The 24,131-nt window shown below is 39.7% G+C and overlaps 1 protein-coding gene across 8 annotated transcripts in view; it reads right to left on the bottom strand.

The window, feature by feature from the left end:
- The window catches only part of FGGY (FGGY carbohydrate kinase domain containing), a 416,661-nt gene that overhangs the window by 102,446 nt on the left and 290,084 nt on the right, over window positions 1-24,131 (bottom strand). For all 8 annotated transcript variants that reach the window (XM_055306622.1, XM_055306628.1, XM_055306623.1 and 5 more), the window contains 2 exons: window positions 13,265-13,326; window positions 2,502-2,649 (listed from right to left, as the gene is read on the bottom strand). In XM_055306622.1, the coding sequence (XP_055162597.1) occupies window positions 2,502-2,649; window positions 13,265-13,326 (210 nt within the window). The remainder of the gene's footprint in view (window positions 1-2,501; window positions 2,650-13,264; window positions 13,327-24,131) is intronic.

Genomic DNA, 24,131 nt, shown 5'->3' with positions numbered 1-24,131 from the left:
ACATGATTTCTTCCTTATGTCCATGTTGATCATCAGTTAAGTACATATTAACTACTTAGATGCCCAGAGAAATGTTTCAGGAGCCAAAAGAAGAAATCATGTGTTTCTTTCCCTACTGAGAATATCATGACAATTCTAGTTGCTAAATAGACATTTGATCAAGCATTTGCCTCTCCTCCCTCGAAACGTGCTCCATGAATGTAGGAATTGTTGTACCTTACTCCATCTTAGAAGTGGTTGGCACTTCTAAGTAAGAAATAAGTATTGACTGGACATGACAATAGAGATTTTTAGGGTGATTGGTCTGCTGTTATCTGAAATTAATTGAGGGAGAGAAATACTGGGAGAAAATATTAGCCCAGAATTTCTTTCCCTCTATCTTATCAAGGTCTCCTTCTCCTTCCAGCGTGGTGATGTAAACTCACAGAGTGGCAGCTATTCCAATGAAAATCCAACCCAAGAACAGTTACAAAGAGAAGTCATTGCTAAGAAATATCATGTGACATATGAGGTATGTTTATTAAACAATAAAACTTTTTAAAAAACTAAACAAACTAGGATTTTCTGATATAACTGGGGACATGTCTCCATGCAAGTAGTCTTCTTTGGTGAGTATCTACTTAGCTGTATTTATTATAATGAGGCAGGTATTCTTCAAAACCCTCCATTGATTCCTTTGGGATTACATTCTGGATTTGGGTTATCTTTATTTTTTTTTATTTTTTTAAAGATTTTATTTATTTATTTGGCAGAGAGAGAGAACATAACCAGGGTGAATGGGAGAGGGAGAAGTAGGCTCCCTGCTGGGTGGGGAGCCCCATAGGGAACTCGATCCCAGGACTCTGGGATCATGACCTGAGCCAAAGGCAGATGTTTAACCAACTGAGCCACCCAGGTGCCCCTGGTTTAACTTTATAAGAATATCCTTATGATGGTACTTCCTCAGTCTCTGGATGTCAGGCTTGGTTTTAAGAAACAGACAAAAGCCACTGGGAAACATGGGTCTTGCCACACTGGGTCTGACAGAAGTTGGCAAGAGAGGGCCCCCAGGGAAGAACTCCAGACCCATGAGCATTTCACAACATAGCCCTGCTTTGTTCTGGGGTCATTTTATGAACTGGTCATGCTTCTTAACATCTTTCACATTTTAACGGTCCACTATATTTGGTTTCAGATACTTGTCTTCAGTTAAGACTCTCGCTTTTGTATCCATACAAAATGTGCTCTTCCCCAACCTCTGTTTGTACCCAGAGAGTCAGTTATCTGCAAGTACAGCTTTCTGGCCGCAGCCTGTGGCCACATGGCCCTCTCCCGACATTCCTCTTCTGCTTCCATGAGCCAAGTAAGGAGGCCAAGCTCATTATCTGTTGTATGGGCACGCTTCATGGACTCCAGACAGACATAACTTATGCTATGTCCAATTTTCTTTTCTTTTCTCGTGACTCCTTTTTATTAGCAAAAGTAGATTATGTCAACTAGGTAATGAAAATAAAGATCAGGTCTTCCCGTTGGCATCATAAAAATATTTAAAACAGTCTCAATAAAATTAATCACAAAACCATAGAATTTGGGGTCTTGCAGCTCTTTAAGCCAGCAGCCCACGCCACCATCACGCAGCATAAACCCTGATTTGCTCACAGCCTCCATTCTGATCTCCCCCCCTCCATTCACAGCACACTCTGCTTCTCAAATTTTTCACATCTTCCTGGATTCTGAATTCCTGGCTTACTTTCTTCTTATTTGTGGCCCCCCTTGGCCTCTGAAGCTTGGTTCTATTTCTCTAGTTTGAACATGCTTCCTCCAACCTCAAAGATGATTCTCAGTGGCTATACTACTTAATCTTGCCTGGCCACCAGAGTGTCCCATCCTAGCTTAGGTGGCTATGAAGGCTGCCACAAGTTCATTCTGGCCCCTCCAGGAGCACCCAGAATCTTAAGCACCACCAGTGACCCTAAAGGTCACCAGCAGCTCAATTTATCCACCGACATAAGTTACTAATTTTATTTTACTTTGAGCAAAGTTTAATCTGAATCCTAATAATGTTAACATGCACTCTGAACAGCTCTGACTCAGAGCCTGAGCAGACATGTGGTTGTGGCAATCAAGACCATGGGTGGTAATATTTACCACTTATTTACCGGGTGGCCTGGGGATGGAGACAGAAAACATGACTCTGCAAAGTGATGTAAATAAAAAATCACACAGGCAGGGGCTCATGACTTCTAGCCGCTCCACAGGACAAAGAGGCAGCAGTAGCTAAATCTAAGAAATAGTGCTTTTAACGCTTTCAAGGTTGGCTCAGAAACAATGAGAACTTTCAGCAGCTCATCCTGGGGAGCGGCAAGAGCCTTCACAACAGCAATGCATCTGCAAAAAGCCTGTGCACCCTTGGCCTGTCTTGTTTATTTTTCCTCTTTTCCTTTCCCCTCACTTTGCTTCTTCCAAACTCTGTAGCCCTTTGGCCCGCCTTCACCTTCGTGCAAGGACTGGCTGTTACTTACCATGCCCTTCAGTGTCAGATCTGCTAAGGGAGACCGGTTGCCATGGAAATCTGGCCAAACATGTAAATCAACAGTGAGAAAACCCACAGGCCGAGCTTTCTTAATCAGATCCAGGTGACTGTTCAAATATGCATATACACTCTGGCATCTGGAAGAGAAATTGATTTTGTTTTTAAAAGGGGGGGTAGGGTCGGGAAGCAAACTGTTCTACAGAAAGAAACGATTTGTACTTCCATATCAGATCCAGAAAGAAAGCAGAGTCCCTAGTTTCAGCAGAGAAACTACCCAAAACCACAGGAACCAGCATACTATGCTCTCTGATCATGCTGTAGCATCACCCAGAGTAGGTAGCATGCCCTGCTGCAAAGTGGAAAGGCTTGGAATCAGAAGACCCGGTCCAGGAGTGGCTTTACCCCTAGAAAGATGTGTAACCATGAGAAAGTTATTCAAACGTTCTGAACCTCTTTCTTTGCATCTGTAAAAACAGATATCATAATCCCTGTCCAACTTACCTCATAGGGTTATTGTGAAGATCAAAGGAGACTATATATGTGAAGAGAGCATATTTTGTAAACTGTACAATACTGTACATGTGTAAAGGATTTTTAAAAATCAGTATTCCTAATTGTAACAATAATGATGAGGTGACAGATATAAAGGTAAGTTCCTGGACTTGGGATGGGAGTTGGCTAAAGGAAGTAATGGGACAGAGGAATGCAGTTAGATCAGGAATGAGGAGATTTGATTTCCAATCCCAATGTATCAAATGGCATCACATTTGTTCTTTCTCCTTTCTAAGGCTCCGTCTCTTTGGGTGCAGAATGAAGGAGTCACACCACCTCTCTGTTTTCAGTGTTTGTGTGAGAGGGAGATAGGAGGGGACTGGGAACCAAGGTAGTCCTGGGCTCACGTGTGGGTTCTACTCATCCTAGCTGGGTGACATGGGCCAGTGACTTACCCTCTCTGAACTTCAGTTATCCCATACATAAAATGGGCATCATGATAGCTATCATCTGAGCTAAATCTTACTGCATGGCACAGAGACTGAAGTTGTCACCTTTGCCCTCTTTAAATGTACTTCTGTCTCAAAGTCTTGAACCAATGATTCTAAGGAAAGTGAGTTTATCAGAGGGTGGCTTCCATGCTACTTCTCACTGGTGGCCTCGGGAAGATAGCTTTAAAGGTTAAAAGCACGGCCTGAACAGTGGCAGGAAAAAAGTATAGGAAATGAATGTCCAAGGGACATTAATATCTTCGACATTAACCTAACATGATATTATTTGCATTTCACAAATGCTTTAGGAGTGCAGCTCGAACATTTCTGGTTCCAGTTTTGTGACACTGTGAATGTTCTATTGGAGCCCATAAATTCCCGAAAGTTTCCTAATTTAAGCTTAAAAAAAGAAACAAACAGGTAGAACAGTGGTTTTCAAATTATTTCGTTAAATAAAAACTGTATGTGGAGCTCCAAGACAGAAAAGACAGGAGAAAAAACTGGTCTATGTAAGTGCAGAAGTGAGTGCACAAGTCAGCCTCTGTGTGTGTGCACCAGCGTGTGCGTGCGTGCCTGTTTGTGTGCGAAGGTATGCTGGGTGGAGGCAATCTATTTGCTTCTTGCCATGACACCTCATTTCCATCTGTAAAAATCTTCTGCCTTGGATCCTACTTGACGGATAATAATACTGCTGGAAAAAGGCTCACTGGCCACAGCAACATCAGCAGCCATGCCCCACCCAACAGCACACCAGGCCCTCAATCCAGCTCAGTGAGCCAGGCACCAATAACACCCCTTTACAGAGGACGCTCAGAGATGTGAAGACACGAGAGTGAGGCCGAATTTAAATAACCCTATCTCTCTGTGATCCCGAAGCCATGTGCCTTCTGGAACCCAGGTCTGAAATGACTTGTCGGGCCCACATTCAAACTCTTTTTTAGCATGATTCTATGACAATGTTGGGAAAGGGTCCTGGAGGCCTCTGTGGAAGGCAGGCCCAGAGCCTTACACCTGGGGAGAATATGATCACATTCTGTTTTTCTACTTCCCAGTTCTCTCCACTCATGGTCCAACAGGAACCCCACTGACAATAAAAGCCACAGAAATGTCCTTCCAAGCCAGAAATCAAGAGTGATTTCTTGATTCTAGCAAAATCCCATTTCTGAATACCATCGCCGCACTTAAAGGGATATATATATATATATATTTTAAAGCACACATCTATAAATCTTTTCATTTGCCTCTCAAGGAATCTCAGGGCAGGGCATTTGGTTTCAGACATCTGGGTCAATAAGAATCTATAGGCCTAATTACTATTGATTTGTCATTGTCTCATTTAATGCGGGTCTTTGCAAACAGTGAGATTCGTTTAGCCTCTTACATATATGGTCACTCATGCACTAATGAGATCCCTGGGGGACGGGGCATATGCTTACCCCTTTGACTCCTAACCTCCTCACAGCTGTATGTTTATTCTTTGAATGCAGCCATTCTCCTGCATGTTTTTTCAATTATACCTTACCATGTGTGCTATCTGAGTATATCATTCAAAATGAAATGCACTTGGAAAACATTATAATAACAAATGCACATCATTATTCACATAATTTTAACCTTACATGATGCCTTTTTTGGTTCTGACTTTGTTTAATTTTGTATTTTTTACCAATTCCTTCTCAAACGGCGGTAAGCCCCCTTTCAGCTCGGGAATCACATGTTAACTGTTTCAAGTGGGTGGTTCTCCCTCCATCTCACAAACTCCAGGCTCATATATCTTCTCCCAGAGGGAGGAATTCCTGCTGCCCTGGTCCTCACTGTGTATGGCGAAGAAAATAGAGTTTCAACAACCACAAAGTGACTTCACTGGGTAGCAGTTGGGTAGTCAGGTACACTAAGCCTCCTTAAACCTAGTTTACTTTTCTGTACTTGGGGCTAATTCTCTTACATTACAGGCTGCTATGAAGATTCAATATAGAGACTGAACACTATAAAATGATAGGTAATCAATAAAGAGTTCCCCCTTCCTTCCCATTGTAGGAAATTCATTTCTAGTTTTAAAAGTCCAAGAGTCAGAACTGATTTCTTTTTCTTTTTTTTTTTTTTCAGACTTTATTGCTTACAATCTTCAATGAGGACAGCATCCCTGGAATCTCAACTCTTTCCTGCCTCTCTAAAGTCATTGTAATTCTTAGGATTCATGGGCTACTTGTCCAGAAGTGTAGTGACCGTATTTTGAAGTCAAAAGTCAGAAAATACAGTCCAACAGCAGACATTTGTGCCCCTTCCAGAAGTTGAGAAAGCTTGTCTCCAGTTCCCCACTTCCTGACCCGCCACAAGATGGAGTCTACTGAAACTGGTCCTGTGGTGAGGAATAATACCCTTTACTCTCATGGCTTCAGGTACCATCTAGGGCTGAGGACTTTCAAATATATGCTCTTATCTCCTGCCAATTTCTCTTATGAGTTTCAGGTCAGATAGCCAACAACCCAACACATGCTTCCTCTTGGATGTCTGCTCTTGAAATGGAGGATTTATTTCCTAAGTCAGCACAGTCCTCAGTCTTCTTGAGAGGACCCCAATGCCCTGAGCACTTTCCTATCCTTGCATGCAAAGTAGAAGCCAAAGAAAGGCATTATAATTTCTACTTATTTCAGTTTAAGAAACATTTCTCATCCAAGAGCCATCAAGAATTTACTGGCTATCCTGGCACCGCCTAGGGGATGAAAGGTGTTAATATTGTCACCCTCGTTTTATGATGGTCCTAGCTCAGAGGAGCCTAAATAAATACTTGCTGATAGACTGATAGCCCCAGTTGTCAGACTGAGAGACTGAGACTGAAGAAGCCTCCAGGGCCAAGGAAGCAATGTGAGAACTTTGGAGTAGAATGGAAAGTGGGAATCAGCTTTAGATGTAGAGTCTAAGAGTCCCTAGAATCTTCATTTCCTCATCTAGAATTAAATGAGATAATATACATAAAACTATTAGCAAGTGCAGTGCCAGGAACAATGCAAGTTCTCAAAAAATGTTCATGTCTTTTCTTTTTCCTTTTCTTGCACCAGGGGAACACATACAGCCTTTCATGGGGAACTTTAAATGTAGTTGAGATTTGGCATATGGGCGCCAGTGCAATTGAAGAAACTGCTCCTCAATGGGATTATGGGAATCAGAGAGGAAAAAAAAAAGCCTGAGGAAAAAATCAGATCAATAAACACTGATTGTCCTTATAGAAATGACAGAAAAATCCAGGGATGGTGGGAGAAAAGAAAGGTTGGGAGAGACAATGTGATCTAGAAAAAATTCATTCTGATAATCCTAAATTCGGACCCGAGACCAGCAGAAATGATCACTGCCTGCAGTGACTTCTGCAAAAGTAACTCAGAACAGGCTGGGCTTCTCTGATAATAGTCTTTTCCTTTCCGTAGACTATGAGCTCGCTGAGATGGAGGGCCCGATCTTTTACTGTATCCCTCCCTCCCGACTAATGGTCTAGTTTACTCTCCACAGAACAGCCAAAGTAATTCTTCTAAAGTATATCTGATGGTGTCTTTCTTCTGCTCAGAAACTAAAACCTTGAATAAGTTCTAGTGTCTTTACATACTACTATGATCCTCATGCTTTGGCCTTGACTAACTTTCAAGCCCTCCTCTGTTACCAGCTCCCTCCCACTCTGGTTCAGCCAGGATGGCCTTTACAGTATCTTGAAGCCTGCCAAGCTGGCTGCTGCCTTCAGGCCTGGGGTCTTGCTGTCCCTTACATCTTCTGGTGTGGCTTGGGGCTCTCCAAAAACAGAACACTCCTGCCTCAGATCTCAGTATCAGCAAATCCTATTTGAAACTGTAGAAACAAGTACTAATAAACAGATTTAGTATTTTATACTCTTGATTTGCCATACAACCCAAACACTATGGCTTGGTCCTACTCTTCACTCAGAGTCTTGCTCAAGTGTCACCTGACTTCCTCACCTGAAAGAGATCCCATCCATCACCCTAACGTCTGCCTCTTTACTCATCTCTGTCTTTCTTTAGAAAGCTTACCAATTCCTGACGTGCGAATGTGTGCTCTTTCTCTACACGTTTGTATGTATATATACATGTGTGGGTGTATGTAATTCACATGAAAGTAAGGACTTGTATTTTTACTTTGTTTATGATCTTAAATGCTCTTATACACTCATCACACATCACCTTGGTTCTGCTACCAAACTTGAACATAAACTTGTATTTTAAGCCAACACCTACTGACCAAACCCTGCTATCCCTAGAATCTCATTCTGAGACTTTGGGAACTAATGTTCTATAAAACAATTAAGACAATAATGGGAAGTTTAGAGGGAAAGGGCCAAAGTTATGATCAATGTAAGGAAATCTCTATCTAAGGAGTGGAATCACTGGATATTTGGCCTCACATAGAGAGAGACTCTTGCCAGTTACATGCATGAGCACATCTAGTTACTGTTTACTTAATTCATAAGCCAACAAAACATTATTCTTCAGGGGTGAGTCTGAAAAGATTATGGCAAATCAAGAGTATAAAATACTAAATCTGTTTATCAACACTTGTTCCTACAGTTTTAAATAGGATTTGCTGATGCTAAGCTCTGAGGCAGGGGTGACTTGCATTCTTTTTTCAGAGAGCCTTAAGGCATCTCAAAAGAGACATGCAGTTTCTGATTCCAAGGGATTTGTTGTCCTCCCCAAACAGCCAAATTCACTTGAATAACAGTTATGCCTATTTATTCCTAAGACCTAATATATAATGGGTCCTACAGTCTTGGAATATTCTGTTCATATATCTGGTAAGACGGAGAAGCACTTTCCTTTATAAGACAATAGAAAGAAAGTGAAAGGAAAAAGAAGCGACATTTATTGAATATCTACTGAATAGGTGAGCTGCATGTAAAATTTGAGATACAGAAAGAAATGAAGCAAAAGTGTGGATGGGACCACCTTTGTAGAGATGGTAAAGAGAGAAGGGAAGAGGGCCAGCAGCCTAGGGATATTAAACTTTGATATGATGGTCAAGACACCTGGGTGGCTCAATCGGTTAAGTGTCGGACTCTTGATCTTGATCCTCAGGGTCATGATCTCAGGCTCCACATTGGACTCCACACCCAGTGTGGAGTTTACTTTAAAAAAAAAAAAGAAAAAGATCTTGAAATTGAACTTGAAGAGGAGACTAAGAAGGACAAGCCAGAGATATAGGAGGAAAACTAGGAGGAACAGCATTCCAGAAAGAAAGCCCAGAAAAGAGAGTGTTATAAAGGAGAGGAAGGTACGATCACTGGTACCACATCCTGCTGAGAGTCCAAGGATGAGGACTGGAAAGCACCCTACAGACTCATTAACAGAGGTCACTGAGGACCTTATCCTTAACTCTTTCAGGAGCAGATGGGGACAAAATTTAAATTGAAGTGGGCAAGGGATGAGTTGAAAGTGAGGAAGTAGTAGCCATGAGTGCAGGCAATGCTTTGGAGAAACTTAGCTCTTAAAGGTAGAAATACAGGGAGGTAGTTGGAAGGTAGTATGAAGTCGACTAGTATACAGAAAGAGTTGGGATTTAAATCCAGTTCTGACTCCACATAAGAATCCTAATAATTGCTGCTTCTGGATCACCTCAGGCTGCTGTTTCCCTGAGTCTGCACTGGTAATCCATCAATCTCTTTCCTTTTCTCAATCACAACTACTCTCATGAGGCTCACCCATAGAAGTTCTGGAAATTTTTAATATTTCCATGCAAAATCTATCCCTTAGGTTTGTGTTCGGCTTTAAGATCTTCAGAGACTGGCACTTCCCCAATCTACTTTCATCCATATAACCCCTGTAAAATAAGTTAAGCAGGGTGGTATTATTGTGGCTTTATGGGTGAGGGAACTGAGTCATTGAGACATTTATGGTAGAACTGGCACAAGAATCCAAGACTTGTCATACCTAGTCCAGGGTTCTTGCTACTTTACCACACTTTGCATCAGAAGGTCAGCAGGTTATGGATGACTGATGTGCTGCTTACCCCTAGAACCACCACCACCAAAACATCCTTCTCTTTTATAAAACCATTAGTAATAGCGGCAGAAATAGCAGTGGTACCTGTTGTCATAATTGCCATAGTAAAGTTTACAAGCCTTGCCAAATACGTTACCTCATTAAAATCAAAACAAATTCTCAGAGGTACTCAGTGCTGGTTCTCTCAGAGCTACTATCCCATGTTCTGATGAGGAAACAAGTTCATACAATGATGCCTATCGGAACTGGGATTTGAATCCAGATCTCCAAACTCCCAAATCCAGTGTTTGTGTTTGTGGTTTATAAATGCTGGATCCCTTCAAGAATCTGATGAAAGTTATGGCCTCTCTTCACAGAAAATTATGCATTAAGTAGACAATTAAGGGGTTCATGGATGATCTAAAGGTAGGAACCCTTGCTCTATGTACTGGCTATAAGGGGTTTCTCTGTTAATATTATAAAATACCTTGCCTTTCTAGAAAAGCCCAACAAAGCATTATTATCATAAACAGTTTGAAAAACAATAAACGGATTTCATTTTGAAATAATTTTAGATTCATAGAAAGAGAAAGAGTAAACAGACTTCCCTTACACTCATCATCTAAGAAATTAACATAAATATGATATTATCAGCTATCTGCAGAGTTATTTGAATGTTGACAGTTTTCCCCCAACTCATGTTCTTCTTCTGGGTCCAGGGTCTAAACCATGATCACACATTTTTTTTGTCTCCTCCAATCTGAGACAGTTCTGCAATAATTCCTGAAATTTCAGCATCTTTTGAAGCGTCCTGGCTAATAATTTTGTAGAATGCACTTCAGGTGGGGCTTGGCTGATGTGTCCGGACATTTTTGCTGAGGTGATCCATTTTTGGCAAGGGCCTTACAGAAATGATGTCACGTCCTTCTGGGTACATTATGAAGGGAGGTGCTCAACACTGAGAGATCCTGCTGCCGGTACTGTTTGACTTTGATCACATGGGTGAGGCACTGTTTGCCAGATCTCTCCACTGTGAGTTACTGTTTTTCTTTTGCTATTAATGAGTACCTTATAGTAAGATACTTTGGGACTATGCACATACTTTGGGACTGTGCATCATACTTTCCCTAATTTCAGCTTCCATTGGTGATTCTCCCTTGCAACAAGTATTACTACGGTGTTTGCCTAATGAGAATATTCTAGTTCCATTATTTCCTTCACATTTATGCTGGGGATTTACCCCAAAGATACAGATGCAGTGAAACGCTGGGACACCTGCACCCCGATGTTTATAGCAGCAATGTCCACAATAGCCAACTGTGGAAGGAGCCTCGGTGTCCATCGAAAGATGAATGGATAAAAAAAGTGTGTTATATACACACAATGGAATATTACTCAGCCATTATAAATGACAAATACCCACCATTTGCTTTGATGTGGATAGAACTGGAGGGTATTATGCTGAGTGAAATAAGTCAATCGGAGAAGGACAAACATTATATGGTCTCATTCATTTGGAATATAAAAAATAGTGAAAGGGAATAAAGGGGAAAGGAGAAAAAATGAGTGGGAAATATCAGAAAGGGAGACAGAACATGAGAGACTCCTAACTCTGGGAAACGAACTACAGGTGGTGGAAGGGGAGGTGGGCGGGGAGTGGGGTTGACTGGGTGACGGGCACTGAGGGGGGCACTTGATGGGATGAGCCCTGGGTGTTATTCTATATGTTGGCAAATTGAACACCAATAAAAAATAAATTTATATAAAAAAATAATAATTTCTAGGACATGGTCCTTGAAGTGGACAAGAAGACCTGCCCTTTCTTCCCAAATATTTATTTCTTCAATGATTTATTTCTATCAGTATGGCCTCGGGGAGTCACTTTATACTACCAATACTTATTCTGTTGATCAAATTGTCCCCAAAAGCCATGGAGAGATTATTAGAACTGTGTCCTTTGCACTAGGATGACAAGTTGTCTTCAAGTACTTCCTTACTTTCTGGCATCATCAAACATTCATGTGTGTTCTCTGTCCTCACCCTGGAACTGGCCAGGTTTCTAAGAAGAAAGTTTTAAGTAGATGATTAAGGAGTTCCTGGATGATCTAAAGGTAGGAACCCTTGCTCAAGATAGGGTATGTGGTATCGGACCCAAATAAAGTGTTAGGTGAGGAAGTTCTATGGTGTGATCCTTCTCAGAAGTTTTCTGATTCCTTTTAGGTAGACAACAGTATTTAAAAACCAGGATCTGGTGCTAGGTGTGCACACTGCTACGAGGGGTCATTGTTTCCAGGCCATCTCAGCAGAGAGCATAGGGAATATATGTATGTGTACTCACACACGGATATACACACTGTATTTATTTCTGTCTATGACTATAGCTCTGTCTAGAGACAGCTGTACTTACACACATATATACAAAATCTCAAGTTGATCCTAATACCTCCTACTTCCACTCACTACCATAGGGTTCACTGTAACCTTCCCCCTTCCCTATTTAAGAGAAACCTGGCTCTCATTATCCACAATATATTTATTTATTTGCTTAGTTGTAGTATACACATAAAGGATTTTTTGAAGAGCTAATCCAGACATTTATGAAAAACAAATTTAGGAATTAGACTATAATACTTAAAATTGTTTTAAAGATTTTATTTATTTATTAGAGAGAGAGAGAGTGAAAGAGAGAGCGCTCACACATGAGCAGGGGGAGGGGCAATGGGAGAAGGAGAAGCAGATTCCCTGCTTAGCAGGGAGCCTGACACATGGGGCTTGATCCCAGGACCCTGAGATCATGACCTGAGCTGAGGCAGATGCTTAATTGATTAAGCCACCTAGGCGCTCCAGAATATAATACTTATACATGGTTATTTTATCTTTAGCCATACATTACACTATCAAAATATTCTTTCTCAAAGCTACTTAGGTTCTTTTCTTTTTCAAATCCTTAATGTGGTTATGGTATTCATTGTTAATATAATAGATTTAGATTTTGCTAATTGTATTTCATTTTGCACACTCCCACCACACACATACATCCTAGTATCTATCTATCTATTGATCTACCTACCTACCATCTAACCTACATACCTTCTATTTTCAAGGGGCATGTGAAGTATCACCATACTTCTAAGAATTAGAGTTCTATAAAAAAGATATGCTGAGAAAAGTGCTACCTCCACCTCTTACCCTGTTCTCACTCCCCCATGTTTCCATCCCATTCCTACCCCAACCTCCATGTAACCTGTCAGTCTCATCAGGTTCTAGTTTAATCTTCTTTGTGTTTCTTTTGCATAAATGAGTAAATACACATATAGTCTCTTACAGTCACCTTCCTTTTAAATGAAAGGGAGTATAATGTAAACACTTATTTGCTTTCTTCACTTAACAAAATATCCTAAAAATCACTTCAGGTCATTTCTTATCCTCCACTGTACAGATGAAAAGCCAGGTGTAAAGAGGTTGGATAACTTGCCCAAGGTCACACACCTTGTAGAGTAAATCTGGATTCGAACCCCAGAAGTTTGGACTCTGAAATTCATGTTTCTTCTACTGCATTAGAGTCTCTCATCCACAGTTCCTGGCATATTTTTTGGAACCTCTAGTTTTATTGAGTTCTCTTAGATCATTTTCAAAATTAATATATGGATCATCCAGATGACTGTCTTATAACCAAACACTGCAGGGCATTTTCATCACCCAAGGGGAACTGAGTCACTCAGCTGCCTAAGGTGAATGTCCTCAGTGCAGGAAAGCGTGGTAAGTTGTAGGGGAGGAGGGGCAACAGTTACCTGGCAGTGGCCTTGGCTTTTAGTTCAGGGAAGGCAGCATGGCCCTGCACCATGTGGTCTATCTGAAAAACAAAAGAGATGGGTCAGTGTTATAGTTTCTCTGACTTATGTGAACGCCAGAAAAAGAGATATTAACATATCTGTTTCTTTCAACTCTGTCCACAGAGGATCTAAGAATGTTAAAAAGGCTAACTCAACTAGTGTCCGGCTCTTTCAGAAACTTAGCTTTGCTTCACCTACTGCCAGCTTCTTGATCCACAAACCAAAGCAGTCTAAAGAAAAATGAGCAGGAAATGAAACTCTCCAGGCTAAACTGGTAGGAACAGGTAGTATCAGGTCCAAAAAGGAGGTGTGAGGACAAGAGTGGGAAGGGGTAATTCCAGGACCTGGGTGTTAAAGTGCCAAGCTCTGGGTCACACCATTTCTGTCTCCTGGTTCAGGCTGTTACACCAGGGCAATAGCAGGCCTTGAATTACTCACCCTGTCTTACTAATGGAGAAGCTGAGTGAAACGGACTATGAGGAGGGATTATCAATTCAAAAAATAACAAAAATGTTGCCCTAGAGCTGTCAAAAGGACGTCTCCTGATTGGAAAGTTATCACATTAAAAAAAAAAGAAAAAGAAAAAGAAAAAGTTATCCCATGAGAAATTGGGGCATAGCTCTCCAAGGACAGTAATGTCTAAGTCCTGTGGACAACAATCTACTTCTCATTTGAAATCCCATGTCTGGGATTTTATTCCTTGGTAGCTCTAAACAAAATAATAAATAAAAGTATCAGGAAGCGAAATGTTTCCCCATGATGCTACCCTGCTTGCTAAAACACACCCAACAGTGTGCCTGTATTCCTGAACCTTATTTGGGCGTCTTCCCAATGCTCACATAAGTCTCTAGTACTCCAGAATCATTCTAACTAATTTATTTATTTTTTATATTTACTTTTTGTTTTTTTTTCTTTTTTAAAAATTTATTTATTTATTTTAAAAAGATTTTATTTATTTGTTCATGAGAGAGACACAGAGAGAGAGAGGCAGAGACACAGGCAGAGAGAGAAGCAGCCCCCATAGAGGGAACCTGATGTGGGACTCGATCCTGGGACTCCAGGATCATGCCCTGGGCCGAAGGCAGGCATTCAACCACTGAACCACCCAAGCATCCCTCTCTTTTTAAAATTTAGTTAAAACATATAGTTAAAATTTAGTTAAAACATATAAAACATAACAACACATAGTTCATCATTATTTTCTGATGTAGTTTTCAACAATTCTTTAAGTTGCATATAACACCCAGTGCTGGTCACATCACATGCCCTTCTTAATGTCCATCATCTAATTTATTTTCTTTCAGACTATGAACTGATTGATTATTTTGGCCTCATGGAGATAGTCTCTCAAAGAGTGTTTCCTGACAGCCAGAGCTGTGTAAAGGGGAAGATAATTTTTTTCTGGAGCCACAGAGATCAGGTCTAGGTTCTGGCTCTGATACTAACTAGCTGTGTGACTTTGTGCAAGACACTTAACTACTCAGAACCTCAATAACCTCCTTAGCCCTCCCCCAGACTCCCTTTAGAACAGGATTGCTGGGCTGTAGAGAGTGTCTACCACAACGTCAACAATAGTATAAATACTAGCACCTAAACTTTGCTGCTCATATACCATGTATCCACACTGAGCAAAGTTTTTTACGTACATTAACTCATTTATTCATTACACTATTCCTGGGGAAAAGATAACACTCTCTACTATACAGATGAGAAAACTGAGACCAAAAGAGAGTAAGCAATTTGTCCGAGGTTGGTCACAGGGAGTAAGTGACAGATCTTCGTTTCCAGTTGAGGTTTCTCTGTACCTAAAGTCCTTGTTCTTAACTACTATGCCGTAACATGTACTAAACTTGTAGGTCTATGTTGCTGAATTCCATGTGTACAGTTATGAAGAAATGCTCAAAATAATACCAAAGCCACTAGTCATTTCAATGAGAAAAAGCTACATGGGTTTCAAATGCTAACTTCCTCCAGATTCAGCCTTGGGTTCCTGTGATGAGGGGTGTCAGGACCTTAGAGTTTACAATAGTAAAGGATAATTAAAGGCATTCCTTGATTTGAGGCCCATCTCTATGGGAAGCACTTTCAGAGTTCAGAGAAGGGAGATTTAAATTAGCATCCAGTAAGAAGCACAGAACCCAGACGTGTGGTGCATGCTTGAGTATAGTGATTCAGTATTTACTGAATGCCTAGTGCACTCACTGTGCCTAGGTTCTGGAAATACAGTGGAACATAAGAAATACAATACATATAATACATATTAACATAATGTCAGAGGTCAATAATTTGGCAATAATTATTTAGTTGGGGGAGGTGAGGCTTCAGTTGGGAGGCTGAGAACAGGTAGCTTGGAGGAGTAGGGAGCTAGAGGCCAGGCATGCTGGAGAGGAGGCCGTGATGAGTAGATATGGAGATGGAAGGACATTGATGGCTGCGGACAGTAAGGAGATTGGCAGAGCCCTGAGCCTAGCATATCATAGCTGCTCTGTAAATATTTCTGGAATAGATGTGGGAGGCACAAAGCACAATGGAGACACACCACATGCTTACACAGTACTGTGTGCTTCTCAGATGCACTACCACACACTTTACATTTCTGTCTATTTTTGTGGGCCACACTTAGGTCACAGGTGGCTGTTAAATTAAAGAATAAATGGAGTAGCGACAATACTGGAATAATGGGGGAGTGTGGGGGCAGACAGTGGGTCCTGAAAGTCAGGTAAGTGCTTATACTTTTATTGAATTAGAGGCCATGAAATTATTTGGATCTGGGGAGCAGAGTGATGAGAAGTTAAGAAAATTAGCCTGGCACTGGATGTTATGCTATATGTTGGCAAATTGAACTCCAATAAAAAATAAATTAAAAAAAGAAAAGAAAAGAAAAGAAAATTAGCCTGGTAGGGAATGCAGGACAGAGACACAGCCAGGTGTAGAGGGCAGGAAACGTAGACAGGGCTCAGAGTCTGAGGGTGAGAACATGAGGCAAAAATGTTTCCTGTTCTTGCTCCATTGTACTATTTAGCAAGTTTTAAAGAAATCATTAATTTATATGTCTTTCTTTACCCTACACTCTGAGCTCTATTACATCAAGAGCCCCATTATTTCCCAATCCCCACTGCCTACATCAGTACCTGGCACCTTGAATGAATAAATGAGATATATGTAGAAGAAAACAAATTTGGTGGCTGACTAGTTGCAGAATGTAAGAAAATCAGATCAAGAAAGGTGTTTGGGTCTGAGAAAAGGCAGTGTGGCCATATTAATCACATATTTTTATTGTTGGTATTTTTGATGCTTTATTTTTTATTTTTATGTTTTAATGTATTCTTGAAAGGCACAGAGAAAGAGGCAGAGAGATAGAGGAAGAAGCAAGCTCCTCACAGGGAGCCCGATGCAGGACTCAGTCCCTGGATGGGGATCATGCCCTGAGCTGAAGGCAGACACTCAACCATTGAGCCACCCAGGCATCCCATTTCTGATGCTTTGAATCTATGGTCTTACTGTCCCCAGAGAGACTGCCCCTGGTAAGGCTGGCAATTCCTAGACAGCAAAGGACTCATCTGTGAGCATGCCTTTCATGTGCAAACTAACTACTTCAGGGCCTACCTTCCCCCACCTTGCCTATGGGCTACTGCTTCCCTGCTCTAAGCACGCCAGGTACCAACCAGAGGGCTAGGGACAACTGTGCTGCTTCCCGTGTGGCCCTGCATGATGGTAAGGCATGCCCTCCCCTCTTCAGGACTGTGAGCAACAAGCTATCCTTTCAGATCCCCTGATCTGTTGGCCTCATCATATCAGAATAATAATAAAATCTACATTTTAAAACAGTAGCTTAGTGAAAAGAACACAGGCTTTGGAAGCAGACAGACTCATGTTCAAATTCATGGTCTACACCTATATTCTGTGCTAAGGAGGAAAAGTTACTTGACCTTTCAGAGCCTCATCTTGTACAACTGTAAAATAATGATAATAAAGTTTGCCTTGCAGGGGTGCCTGGTATATAGGTGGCTCTTAGTTCATAACATCTATTATTAAAAAGAAGGGGATGCCATCAAAAGGGCCAAAATGGTCGGGAGAATGGAATTTCAAATGGTCAGCTGCATTTTTCCCCCCTCAACAGCATCTGGTAGAAAAGCCTGCTCTGGTTAGCAAAGACCAAGTCAGTTTTTCAAATAACTAAGCACTCATTTCAAAAGCCCGGAGTGCCTGATCTTAGGGTTGATCTCTCTATTTATGTTCTATTTTCTAATGTATTTAGCATGGTATAGAACACAGTGTCCTATTAGTGGTTATTTGTTTCCCAGTGAAATAACCAGTTTAACCACAATGACCGTATTTGCCAAGTGGTTGCCTTAGAAATATAGACAGAGCTTGCCTAACTTTATGACTGTTTTTTTATTTCCTTCATCTTCTCAGATTTCAGCTCTGAGAGCAAACAGAAAAGTCTACAAATGATATGGATAGGTAGGAAGCTTGAACTGGACAGAGTCAGATCTTCTTCAGGGTGGCTTTCTAGATCAAGAGGGAAAAGCCGTCTTATGATATATAACTAGGGTTGACTTTTAGGTCCTTCCTTGTAAAGGTGGCATCTGCATTTGGAATACGGGAGAAATAGAAACATAACCCGCTATAACACAGAGATCATAAACGGGTAATACAAAGGGACATCTGGCCCACAGATGTATTTTACTTGGGTTCTATCATGCTTAAAAAAATCAGCCAATATTTTTAAATTGGGAGATTCCACTTGAAATCCAGATTTCGGTTTCTCCCAAAGAACTGGCATATGCAAGACATTAGGCCACCCATATTCCCCCACGGCAAGAGTCAGCTAGAGCCCAGGGATGACTGATCCCTTCACAAGGGACTGCACTGTTCAGTATGTAGAAGACCCTGCCACTCCCCACTTCCTCCCACAACAGACACCAGGTTTCACCAATTTCTCAGTATGACCACACAAATGTTTTACTTGTAGGAGAAATCTATTTCTCTATGCCCATCTCTCTATGAAAGGAAGGAACATAAAATCATTCCCTAGAGTGCCATAAGTTGAAAGAAAAACTTCTCTATAAAAGTAAAAAAAAAAAAAGTTTGCCTAATCTGTTTATGCTGTCTGACTCCTTTAGGCATGTGAGTTTCCGACTCTTGAAACGGCGCAAACACAGACAGGGAGTCCTGAGACCCAAGTCAGTTCTGGCTTAGGTCTTGTTCTTAAACAAGACCATTTCTAATTCTTTCTCTACAACACTTAGTAAATTAATATGACAAATAGCCAAATGTTTGTAAAATCAGACAGAGCACTGCAGTGCCTGAGATCTCAAAACTGTGGGCACAGAGCTTATAGACGAGAAAAACACATGAAAAAGGCAAGCTTAGAATCCCAGAATTTTAGGTTCTATGATCATTTTGCTATCTTATGGCATGGTGGGCTTTTCTCTGTTAAGACCAATTTTATATGGGGCACCTGGCTCAGTGGTTGAGCATCTGCTTTTGGCTCAGGTTGTGATTTCAGAGTCCTGGGATCGAGTCCCACAACAGGCTCCCTGCAGGGCACCTATATCTCCCTCTCTCTCTCTGCCTATGTCTCTACCTCTCTTTCTCTGTCTCTCGTGAAAAAATAAATAAAATCTAAAAAAAAAAAACAAAAACAAAAACAATTTTATTGGTTGTCCTCAAATTTATTGAGGCTGTCTTCACCTTGCTTTGAAAAATGAAATCATTAGGCTCAGAGAAATGTTCGTCACTTGCCACAACTCCCTTTTGGCCATTCGCATTTACCTGAAATGTCCCTTTTTTCATCTTAGCTCTTCCAACTCTCTACTTAATCTCATCTCCTTATCTCAAAGCAAAAACATTTTGTCTGATTTTTCCCAGCCTTGAAATTCTCATAAAAATCTAATGGAAGAAGAAAGCCCAACCTAGACAATTTCTTTTATGTTGTTGGAAAGAATTGTGGGTTTCAATACTGAACAGTTCCTAAGAACAACAAACATTCCTGAAAGAAAACGTAAACTCTTTAATTTTTCCCCACAACTTTAATATTAGCTTGAGATAGAACAACTTCACTTATAAGTAGACAAATTCTGATTTAATCCAGAGCTAGTTTGGTCAGTTTCATTCAACAACAAAGTTAATAGCTTTGTGTATTTTTATAGTTTGTTGATTAATTCACTTATTCAGGAAACTAATGAGATATATGGCTATCCTGTGCTAGGTATCACTCTAATAATTGAAGACACAAAGATAAATGAAAATCATTCCTCTCAAAAAGCTCTGCCTGTCAGTGGAAAATAGGGCTGCCAATATTCAAATATGGTCTTGACTGATTATGCTCTTTATAGATTCCACAAATGTTTATTGAACTATTATTCTGCTCTAGCCATAGTAACACAGGAGATCCAGTAGCCATAGAAAGGCAGCTTAAGACTTCATATAAATGCTACCCCAACCTCTGGATGATCTCTGAGTTACATTATAAGCAGCCCAGCTAAAGCTGAAAGAACTCAACAGAGATTTCAGTAGGTGCTCATCACAGGAAAGACAAAACTTGAGAGTCTGAGTTCAACCAAACAAACTGTTAAAAAAAAATACTCTTCAGAGAGTAACCCAGTGTCTCTATAATTTATCAATCATAATATTCAAAATATGATCCAAAATTGCTAGCTATATAGAGAGAAGGAAAATGTAATCCATACTTAAGAGAAAAGCCATTTAATGGCCAATGATCCTGAGATGACACAGATGCTGGAATTAGATGGCAAGAATTCAGTAGTTTTGTCTAGATTTGTCTGCTGTCCAAGGGAAACAAAAGCAAAAATAAACTATTAGGACTACATCAAAATAAAAAGTTATTGTGCAGCAGAAGAAGCAATCAATAAAACTGAAAGACAATCACTGAACAGGAGAAGATATTTGCAAAAGACATATCTGATAAGGGATTACTATCCAAAATATATGAAGAACTTACACAAATAGGTGAAGGGGTTTGAGAGTACATTTATCTTGCTGAGCACTAAGGAATATATGGAATTACTGAATCACTATATTGTATATCTGAAACTAATAGGATACTATGTTAACTATACTAGATTTAAAATAAAATAAAGAATATATACATCTCAACACCAAAAACCTAAATAATCCAACTAAAAATGGGCAGAAGACCTAAACAGACATTTCTCCGAAGAAGACACACAGGTGGCTCACGACACATGGGAAGGTGCTCAACATCACTCATCATCAGGGAAATGCAAATCAAAACCACAATGAGATAATCACCTCACAAACTGTTAGAATGGCTAAAATAAAAAACACAAGAAATAACAAGTATTGGTAAGGAAGTGCAGAAAAGGAACCTCCATGCACGGTTGGTGGAAATGTAAATTGGTACAGCCACTATGGAAAACAGCAGGGAGGTTCCTCAAAGAATACAAAATAGAATTACCATATGATCTAGCAATTCTACTGTTGTGTATTTACCCGAAGAATACAAAAACACCAATTTGAAAAGACATATGCACTCTTATGCTTATTGCAACATTATTTACAATAGCCAAGATATGGAAGCAACCCAAGTTTCCACTGATAAATGAACAGATAAAGAAGTGGTGTGTGTGTATATGTATATATATATATATATATGTGATATATATGTATATGTATATATATGTATGTGTATACACACACACACACACACACACACACAAAATGGAATATTTCTCAGCCATAAGAAAGAATGAAATCCTGCCATTTGCAACAACATGGATAGAGCTAGAGGGTATACTGCTAAGTAAAATGCCAGAGGAAGACAATACTATATATGACTTTACTTATATATGGAATTTAAGAAACAGAACAAATATACAAAAAAAAAAGAGAGAGACAAACAAAAAACAGAACAAACTGATGGTTACCAGAGGGATGGTAGGTGGGTGGGGGGGATGGGTGAGACAGGTGAAGGGGATTAACAGTACACCATCATGATGAGCACTGAGTAATATATAGACTTGTTGAATCAGTGTATTGTATACCTGAAACTAATATAACACTGTATGTTAATTTTACTGAATATAAAAAAATAAAATCAACACAAACAAAAAATTCACCATATATCCTAAAAAGGAGGGGAGGTGAGAAGAGCACTACAAAACTGTTGCTTGATCTGAGCACTGGTATGTTATTGACATTGTTGAAATTCAATAAATACTGCATAAATATCATGGCTCACCTTAATACATATTTAAATAAATAATAAATAAATTTTAAAAATGAATTCAGTAGTTTAATAATGCTTTAGGATATGAAGGATAATATTCTCATAATCAATAAATGGATAAGAAACAAAACTATGAAAAATGGAAATTCTAGTCTTTGAAAATGTAATATCTGAAATATTTAGTGGATAGGCCTCACAGCCAAGAGATCATAGACAAAAGAGTCAATGAACTTGAAAACAGACTATTAGAGTGTATCTAATTGTGAGAGAGAAAGGAGGAGAATGATGGAGGAGGCAACTGACACAGGGAGAGGGAAGAAGACAGAGAGAGAGGTGGGAGAGGCAGAGAGACAGACTGGGAAAAAAAGTCCCTCATAGGCCTGTGGGACAATAGCCAAGGTTCTCAAATATATGCACTTTTGAGTCACAGTAGGAGGAATAAGAGCAGATGGGGCCTTGGTAACTGAGGTAGGGCTGTTAGTATGGGTGCCAACAAGGATACCCATATATAATATAGACACCCTCTGATGATATTAAGGGGCAAATATATGGCATCATCCCCCAAGGAATACCTAAGCCAGGGGCGGTACTGGCTCATCAGGACCAAACCTCTACTGTATTTGATACATGAAGATCTTCCATATCTACTGCCTGTAAAACATTTGTCTTATTGCTCCTAGCTTCACATTGCTGATGTTTCTTACTACTACATTAGGAAATGTATTCCTGCATGGGCCACCACCTATGCTGAAGTTTACAATCACTCCAAATTCTGTGTCTGTGGAAAGCATCTTTTCCTGGGTCACTAGGAAACCATACTTCTAAGCACTTTCTTTTGTCTAATAGGTATATTAACCTTGTGTTGCTGTTTATACTGCTGTGATGGTATGTGGCTGCAATATTTACTTATATTTAAATAAATAAATACTGACAATTTCCCAAACTTGGTGACAGAAATTGACAAATTTATGAAGTTTATTAAACCTGGGAAAAGAAGGCTAAATCCAAAGAACACCACATGTGGGATACCATAATAAAAATAAAAGATTAAGAGAAAATAAAGAAAGTAGCAGAAGAAAAATAACATGCTTGTAGACATGGGAAAAATAATACATATGATGGTGCCAGGATATAATATAGTAACATCTTTAAGTGCTGAAGGAAAACAAACAAACAAACAAACAAACCTGCCAACCAAGAATTCTATATTGAGCAAAAATTTCTTTCAATATAGAAGGTAAAATAAATTCATTAAAAAAAATAAGAGAATTTTTTCTTTTTTTTTTCTTTTCTTTTTTTTTTTTTTTTTTTTTTTGCCAGTACAGCTATAAGAGATGAATAAATGTTAAAGGAAACTCATCAGGCTGAAGGGAAATACCAGACAGATTTTTAAATTTTCAGAAAGAAATTTTAAAAAAGGGAAATGCTGATTATGCAGGTTAATACAAAAGATAATGTTTGGTTCTGAGAATTCTTTGAAATACATATGATTGTTATGGATGGAACTACATCACCTCTCAAAATTCAGATGAGAAGCCCAAACCCTCCATGTGTGACTGTATTTGGAAATGGGGACTTGATGGAAGTAAGTAAGGTCATACAAGGTCATAATGGTGGGCCCCGAATCCAATAGAATTGCTGTCCTTATAAGAAGAGCAAGGATCTCCAAAGCCCTCTCACTACATGCATGCGCCTGGAAAAGACCACATGAGATCATGGTGGGAAGGCTGCTGTCTACAAGCCAGCAAGAGAGCTCTCATGAGAAATTGAACTTTCTAGCACTTTGATCATGGACTTCTAGCCTCCAAACTGTAAGAAAATGAGTGTTTATTGTTTAAGCCACCCAGGTGATGGTATTTTGTTATGGCATGCTGGGTAGACTAATACATTATTTAAAGCAAACAACATAGCAAAAACTATATTGTTGGACATAGAGCCTATGCAGCCATCACACATACTACAACCACAGCATAGAGAGTTGGGGGGTGGCAAATGGAACTATAGAGTTGAATGCTTTTTATATTTTACATGAAATTATACAGTATACAGTCTAAATAGACTGAAAAGTTTAGGATGTTTATTGTATGTAATTTCTAAAGAAATCATTTTAAAAAGAAATTTAAAAAATCATGCCTAAAAAGCAAATAGGAGGATTAAAATGGAATTCTGAAAGCTGCAAGATATTTCAATAATCCAAAAAGATGGAAGAAAAGGAGAGACAGAGAAACAGAAAACAGAACCACTGGAGAAAACAAAGAGCAAAATGGAAGACCTAAATCCAACAATATTCATCTTTGCATTGAATTTTGGATAGTTTTAACACTCTAAATATCAAAGATTACAAGACTGCAGAAAAGCAAGACCCAACTATATACTGTGCATAAAATATGCACTTTACATAGAGTGGGACAGAGATAATGGTGCTTTGACTGATGGTGCTGAGAGTAAGGTTGAAAAAAGAAAAAACCAGATGGAGTGGTGATATACATTTTGGAGTTAGAATCCATAGGACTTTCTGACTGGATGTGGGCAGAGAAGGAAAAGGAGGAGTAAGGAATTAATCCAAATTTTCTGGCTTCAATAAAAATATAAATGAATGTGGTCTTTACT

The sequence above is a fragment of the Nyctereutes procyonoides genome, unplaced genomic scaffold (assembly GCF_905146905.1).
Source record: "Nyctereutes procyonoides isolate TBG_1078 unplaced genomic scaffold, NYPRO_anot_genome, whole genome shotgun sequence".
In the NCBI taxonomy this organism is placed as follows: domain Eukaryota; kingdom Metazoa; phylum Chordata; class Mammalia; order Carnivora; family Canidae; genus Nyctereutes; species Nyctereutes procyonoides.
Note: the sequence above shows the minus strand (reverse complement) of the source record. Positions and strands in the feature narration are given on the sequence as shown.